At 31.0% G+C, this 8,160-nt stretch overlaps 1 protein-coding gene across 1 annotated transcript in view; it reads left to right on the top strand.

Annotated features, from left to right (window-relative positions):
- Nucleotides 1–8,160, top strand: part of LOC106472339 (venom phosphodiesterase 2-like) — a 60,137-nt gene that overhangs the window by 46,560 nt on the left and 5,417 nt on the right. The window contains exons 13-16 of the mRNA XM_013932976.2: nucleotides 1,809–2,012; nucleotides 2,699–2,837; nucleotides 6,165–6,369; nucleotides 6,683–6,842. Coding sequence (XP_013788430.1) covers nucleotides 1,809–2,012; nucleotides 2,699–2,837; nucleotides 6,165–6,369; nucleotides 6,683–6,842 — 708 coding nt within the window. The remainder of the gene's footprint in view (nucleotides 1–1,808; nucleotides 2,013–2,698; nucleotides 2,838–6,164; nucleotides 6,370–6,682; nucleotides 6,843–8,160) is intronic.

Below are 8,160 nucleotides of genomic sequence, written 5' to 3'. Positions count from 1 at the left end.
AACGCTCACATCCTTTTAATTATGTTTGAAATTATGAACATTGCTCAACATCATAAAAATTAAACCTTATTTTCAATAAGCAATCCTGAAAAATATTTGGGGGTGCTTAACTTTTTTCCAGGTGTATATAATAAAAATGTTTCATGAAGCACACACACGAGCTGCATGTAGGTAATGTAATTTGATTTTGTAACTTGAACTGCACATTCTCTGTGTGATTTACAACTTATGGTGCAGATAGTAGTTAAATATGGTTCAAAGGGCAATTAAACAATAAAATTTAATTATAAATAGATGTATACTGTTACGGACTTAGAGCTACTTAGGATAAACGAATGTAGTTTCATGTTACAATCTGAAAATTCATTCTAGAAAAAAAAAGGGTAATTTAGATTAATTTTGACTTCTTTTGGTGGTTACTAGGTCGGTCAAATTGACCAATCCCATTTTGAGTTAGAGTAGAGAAAATAACAGATGAAATATAAAGTTTTACTGGAAATAAACATTTGAAATGTATTTAGGAGGTTTTAGGGATTACACAAAGGAAATTTGAGATGTTTGAGATGACGAAAAGTATTTTTAATTTAACATGAAAATTACTTTGCACACGGACTATTCAAAACAAATACTCTATATATTCATGGACAAATCTATAATTTATTTTATTAAAAATAATTCACTGAAAATATGATTTTTTGTATGTGAAAGACTTATAATGTTAACTGAAAGACTGCCAAATTTTGTGAAGATATACATACTGTATTGAAAGTTAGAAATATTAAATCTATAAAGACTTTAAACAAGTACAAAGAGGTCACGTGGTCAGTCAAATCAACTGACCCTGTGTTGAGAAAGTTAATTCAACAGTTCTGGCCTTAAGTACAGGTAAGTGAAACAATTTTCATGCTGAAAATATTCAAAATTAAAATGCTTTCATTATTTGCATCAGCTACGTACTTAATTCGAGCTTTATTTTTTGTGTCCTGTATGTGTACTATGTGATCTTGATGCCTCAGTTGCTTTTAGCTTGTACTCACTAAGGCCAACCATCAGCTAGAATAGTACCGACTCCAACTAAAGTAATCAATACTATGTAAACTGTCTCAGTTAACCATACTTATTATTAAAATTTAGCTCAGTCTGAGTGTAAACTTGCATGAGGGGAAGCTATTTTCTGCATAAGTTTATATTACTGTACATTGTATTGAAAAATGCCCTAATATGATATACTGAAGTGTGTTGCATCACTCAGAACAGTGACAAAGCACTGGATTTAAGGTTTAAGTATTTGAAAATGTAATTAATATACAAAACCTATGTATGGGCTGTCTACTAAACAACTGTAAAGTATATTTTTTCAGCTGGTCAATGCTGCCATCTGCTAATGTACGTTGAAGATATAACTGTTGTTCTTTAGGTATTGAAGCATGGACACTTGTGGAGAAACCAGTGTTTTAAAGTATCAGTTAATTCTGACTGTTATACTGTTGATTAATTTCTATGTAATTGTTTGACAGACATTTTTATTAAAGGAATAATAAAATTCACATAAAATCAGTTCATCTTCCGAACAACATGAATAATAGATGGGGAGTTTAGTAATTGTTATTTTATGAAGTGATCTTACGTAGCCAGTGTTTGAAATCACTGGTGATTGTTGAAAAAAATGTTAAGGTTCTGATCTTTTCCAATCAGATGACGGTTTTTATTGTTATATTTTACATCGAACAAAGTGAACATGATATTTTGTTTTTATATATACACCCTGTAAAAGTCACCTTTTAAATACTACATCTTGATTTCCAAAGAATCTGGAAGGCAACGTGAATGAATTATTCAACTTAAGTAAAATGGAGGATTCCCACAGCACCTCACTACACACACCCTGGGGACGTCCATACAGTCATGTAGATAAGATGTATGCGTGTAACATTATTAATAAAGATTACGTAACACAGTTTCACCACTTGTGGAGACTTCCAGCGTGGGTGTCATTTACATTAAAAAATAAAGTAAGTTATATTTTAACTCGTAATGTTTCTAAAATACTGTATAATAATACTTTCTCTGAATGATCTTTTCCTTATTATATTGCCCCCCAGTGGCACAGCGGTATGTCTGCGGACTTGCAACGCTAGAAACCGGGTTTCGATACTCGTGGTGGGCAGAGCACAGATAGCCCTTGTGCATAATTAAAAAACAAACTTATTATATTATTTTGATATAAATGGCAATTTGTGTTTTTGTTATTTTACTTTCAACAAATAAGTTAATGAACAAATTTCTAGTTTTTAACGATATTTCTATTAAATATACATTGTAAAAACTTGTTTGTCTTTTAACAAATATTTTAAATTTTTCATGTATTTTATGATTGTTTAGTTACCATAATAGCAAAAGTGTTACTTTTATAAAGTGAGTTCGACTAATTACATATTGACCAGTAGTTGTGGAAAGTCTCAAGCTGTGTAATTCTATGTTTTCCAACATTGTTTATTGTAAAGATAATTTTATAAGAAAATGTTAAGGGCTTTAATACTTAATAAAAATATTAATTAAAGTTATAACGTTTTAGGTTTATTAAGGTTGAATAACATTTATCATCAGAATATATCTTCAGAACATTGTGTTTCCAGTTATGGTTTCATATTTTTTATGTTTCAATGAATATCTATTGATCAGTTAAAATGATTTTTAGACTAATAGCAGTAACCAGAACTTGGACAATGCATCAGTTCCTTGCTGGCACGTGGACTTACGGATGCCATTAGATGGTTCTCCACGATGTTTCAGCTTCCAAGATTCAGAAATAAGATCGACACCTTTGTTTCCATCAGGTTGAACATTTTTGATAATGATATTTCCATATATCCTGATATGATACAAAATACTGCCATTTTTAGAAATTCTTCTGTGTGTTCTTATCTTGTGTATAAGATATTAGTATTCCAGTTTATAAAGTAAAGTTGAATTTTTGAATAAGGATGAGTTTTAACAGAAATAGTTTTCTTAGAGTTCCCAATATTAAAATCAGGTTATGCCTTTCATAAAGTTAGGGTTTTGTTTCAGCCTGGTTACTGGTCAGATTTTTTTTTTGTAAGTGAACTTCATAAAGCTTCCATCATAAAATAAGTGACCATTCATTGAACTAAAAGGCCCCAACCACCTGGTTCTATTTTATTAAAACGTTTAATACTGGATGAAACTTATCTCAAGATCCGACCAATGATTTTATAAAACTACCTGTTTGAAACCTCTAGAAACAGTGTGTTTATATGTGCAATATTATTGTTTTTAAAACATACATTTTTTTTTCTTTTCGCTTTATCTGTGGTAATATTTTGGGGGTAATCATAATCTGTGAGAATAAAAAAGAGAATTATAGGGGCAATTTGTGGTCGTTGCTTTGGACTATATTGTGGTAACAAAGTTGTGGGCTCCCTCAACCAGAGTTTCTAACATTTACTCAGCAATGTGGAATGACAAACTGTGTTTGCAGAGTTCGTCTTCATAGACCATGCATTAAAAATAGTATTGTGCAAATATGGTGGAAACGTATTGATGATAAAAACCAGTTTCTTAAAATATTAAAGAAAGTGCAAATATTAATGGTTCAGATATCCTTGTCAAGGGTTTACTTACTTATAAAATAAAAACTCTTCAATTTTGAAACATTAAAATAGAGGTTTAGAGACAGGGACAGTTTAATTGATGTGAGAGAAGGACGTAACCTGATGCAATGAACAGGATGAACAGCTGGTTTTCTATCATGATGTGAAATATGGAAATAACCCACATCCTGACGTAATGAACAGGATGGACAGCTGGTTTTCTGTCATGATGTGAAATATGGAAATAACCCACATCCTGATGCAATGAACAGCTGGTTTTCTGTCACGATGTGAAGTATGGAATTAATTGGTCTACTGATGTAATGAACAAATTAAACAGTTGGTTTTTTAGTACATTTATATTTTTGCCCTATACTGATGTGAAAAAAAATTGGAAAGAGTAATTTACAATACTTCTAGTGAATTCAAAGTTGATTTAGAAAAGCTTACAATTGCCAGCTTAGAATAGGCTTAGTTAGAGTTAACTTTATTAGCTGTGACATAGCAGCTCATAGAATGGCTCCGAGTTTTTCAAGTACAAACGTTTAGCTCATAGCTTCATCATCTCTTGACCAATGTGAGATCTAATTACAGTTTTAGACTCAGCTGGTCAAACCTTTTTGGTTGATGTATTTGACCATGCCTAAGATCTCATAGACTAATTTACTCTAATCCTGCCTAAAATAATTTCAATTTGAGGGTATGCCGATAGAGATCCTGATAAGTAATAAAAATTGGGTAAAAGATACGAGCACCCTATGCTTGGTACTGCTGAGGCACAAAAATATAGCCAACTCTAAAAAGTCTAATAGATTAATTTACTGTAACCTCCCTAAAAGAATTTCAAGTACCATGGCTATTGAGGATTCCCTCTTGTTTTTATAAAACAATGTAATGGCTTTTTGGCATATTTTTACAGAATTCTTTCCAGGCTTTTGACGCACCATGTAATGTAAAGCACTTTGTGATTTAATTGTTTGTCTCCAGGTTTGTTCTGTGGCAGTATTTATGTCATGATAAGTCCTAAAGTTAGTTACATAGTTTGACATATTATTGCTTGTTTGTCTCCAGATTTGTTAGTAAGTCCTGAACCTGATTAAATAGTTTGATTCACATGTCAATACTTATTTGCCTCCATATATATATATGTACTAGCATAAGTACCTAGCTTCGCTTGAGTTATTGGGTTGATTTATTGTAGATGACTATATCAGTGTGTTTATTTTGAACCCTTTTTAGCATAAAAGTATGACCTATATAGTTTTGTTGCTCCTTTACAGGATGTGGCCTGTTTATTAAGGTAACATTTCCGCTGACAAGTCCTCCAATTTACACTTAAATAATAAAAAATAAACCTCTTTAATTAACAGAGCCTCTAAATTAGAAAACAACAAATATTTATTCAATTTTATAGTTTATACATTTCATTTTATACTTTCAGCACATAGCTTCTTAACAACAATATTAGGTTTACTTTTATTGCTAAGCAACATAACATAAAAGCCATTGTTGAAACACACTGTTACCAAAATACATTTGCTTTTCTATATATTAGAAATTTTTATCTAAGGAACCACTTCTTTTCTATGTGGTTTTTTGCCAGATTGCCTCATTAAAAAGATGTGCATGTGCACAAACATGTATGTGTCTGTCTGTCTATTTGTAATATAAGGAAATACACCATTAACTAATGTTTGATACAATTATTGTGACAGTATAGATTTTGAATGACCAACTTATCCACCCCCATTGCGATGTTATAAAAAAAAACACTTCAGTATTATTGACTTGATAGTACCTCACATTTCTTTTCTATATGGTTTTTCTCTAGCTAGCCTCACTAAACAAGCACATGGATAAGTAATAATACCCAGGTGCATACCCTCATGGTCCACTTATTCTCAAAATTTCAGCTTTCTAGGTTCTTTCCTCTTGGAGCTATTGCAGTCACTCGCAGATCCACAGACATGCCCTTTTATATATATATATATATATAGCTAAGTCTTGAAGTTGTTACATCGTTCCATTCATACGTCAATATCTGTTTGTCTTCAAATATTTTGTGTAGCAGTATTTATGTCTAGCTAAGCCCTGAACCTGATTAAAAATGTTTGATCAATATTTCACAATTTATTTGTCTGCATATTTGTTGTCTAGCACTTGCATGTCTCCCTAACTTTATATTGTTTAATTTCAATGTCACTATTTGTTATGTAGCAGTATTAATCTAAGTAAATTGTAAAGCTGGTTACATAGTTTGATCAACACGACACTATATATCTTTTTTTATTTGTTGTTTATCAGTATTTATGTCTAGCTAAATCGCAAAGCTGGTTAAATAGTTTGATTGATGTTTCACTTCTTGTTTGTCTAGATTTGTGATCTAGCAGTATTTAAATCTTTAAACTGGTTGCATAGTTTAAATGACATGTCAGTACTTGATTGTCTCCAGTTTTGTTGTTTAGCATTACTTATATCTAATTCTTAAAATGTAATTATAAAGCTTTGAATCTTGCTGTGTAGATAATGTTTTTATGATGCATTTTATTCCAGAGTTTTCTTCTTCTAACGAAACTCTGGCAGGATCTTGGCTGCTGACCAATTCTGTCCCCATGTATAAGAATTTTGAATTACTCTGGCAAGAACTTAAGCTTCAGCTGAGAAATTGGGCCCAAAAATATGATTCAGTTAATGTTGTAATAGGTCCAGTATTTAATTTCCAACACACTGGAGTTAGACTACCAAATGAAGAAATTCTGTAAGTGTCTAATGGTGATGTATTATAAATGACTTCATGATTGCAAAGTACTGAATTGAATGTTATACAGTGATAAACTGAAAAAAATATTGAAATACAATTTTTTTTATATTGATTTTGCAACTTGTAGGTTTTTTTTTCTGCCCTCAGACTAAACTGAACTGAAATCATAGCGAGATATATTTATTTATAGCTTAAATTAAAATATAATTAAGTCTAAAAGAAACTTCATGTTGAAAGTACATGTGTGCATCTGTCTTTGTTCGGTTTTCTTCTGTTCAAAATTTAATGCATTTATTGATTAATTTGTTAGGTTATCTAGAGGTGACAGTCCTGTTCCAATTCCTACTCATTATTTCGTGGTTGTCACTCGCTGCTTGATAAAAGGGAGATCTCTGGAACTTTGTTTACCAACACATCTTGATGTTGAATCATTTATTCTTCCCCACATTCTTCTTGCTGATATTTGCATGGTAAGGAGATGAAATTTTAGATGGTTAGTTTTGGACCTTATTGTAAAGAAATAAAGATATCATATTCTGTGTTTATTCCACAATTAATACAAGTTTTGCTATAATGATGCTTTTAACCTATTTTTATAAATTCTTTATGCCTTTTAATATGTTAAGTATTGTAAATTTTTTGTTAACTCTTTCAACCCGGGCTCGATGCCTGGGACTGACCTCGTAACCATTTTGTGATTGTTATAGTTTTCTTGCTATAACTTTTAAATTAGTAAGCAAATGTGAGCAAAGTTTGGCAGTAAACATTAAAATGCTTTCATTCTAGAGGGAAGATAAATTATAACAGGAAAACATAAATGTGTAGACGAAATAGCTTAAATCTCATAACAATATATATTTGATATTATGACCTTTCACCTGTGCCTGGCTAACAATACAGAAGTTAAAATGACATGGCACACTTGCACTCATGTTACTGTATCAAATAACATAAAGGTGACCTATGGTCTGTACAATGTAACTTGTCTTGGCTGTGTTTTAGTAGACTAGTATTTTGTAAAATACAGTCACATTTCAATTATTATACATTATATATGTGTATAGATTATTGCTATTTTGAAGTAAGTTCTTAAAGTTCTTTTCCCTAAAACATAGAACAGCAAACAAGTTATGACCTTTGTACTCGGTTGCTGCTTGATGTAGGTTGCTAAGCCTTTTAAAATTATGCACGTTGAGGATATGAAACAAAATACTTTTTTTAGGTTTTATATATACTTTTGGATAACTTAAAAATCATAAATTACTACATCAGTACCATAGAATTCTACTATAATTTATCAAGCTTAATAACTAAGTTGTATTTGGGTCTAAACAAATATGAAATTTGGAGCAGACTAAAGACACAACCTACCTCATTGAAATCTTGATTTAAAAGAAAGAAATGATGCAAGGTATGTTAGAAAACCACTAGGGGGACATTCTGAACTCCTGATTGGTTATTCATGTTATATATAGAAGTAATTGTTTATAAAGGAGCATTTCCAAAAATGGTAAGAGGTGAGCGAGGTGCCACTGTATTTGATTTATTACGTGAGCAATATATTAACAAATAGAAAATATAAGTCCATCTTATTTTATATTATAGCTTGTCAATATCTGTAATTTGAGTTTCTAATTTGTATAAAACTATAAACTTAGTATTTTGACTTCACAGACATGTCATTTGAACCAGTGCTGTATTCAACATATCACGTGACACACAAAAAACCGTTGTTTATATGTGTTTTTTAATATTTTCTTTAAATTAACAAATTAGTAATGTATAGTT

This window comes from Limulus polyphemus, unplaced genomic scaffold (genome assembly GCF_000517525.1).
Source record: "Limulus polyphemus unplaced genomic scaffold, Limulus_polyphemus-2.1.2 Scaffold5257, whole genome shotgun sequence".
NCBI classification, from domain to species: domain Eukaryota; kingdom Metazoa; phylum Arthropoda; class Merostomata; order Xiphosura; family Limulidae; genus Limulus; species Limulus polyphemus.
The sequence above is the reverse complement of the archived record's forward strand: the minus strand, read 5'-3'. Positions and strand labels throughout refer to the sequence as shown.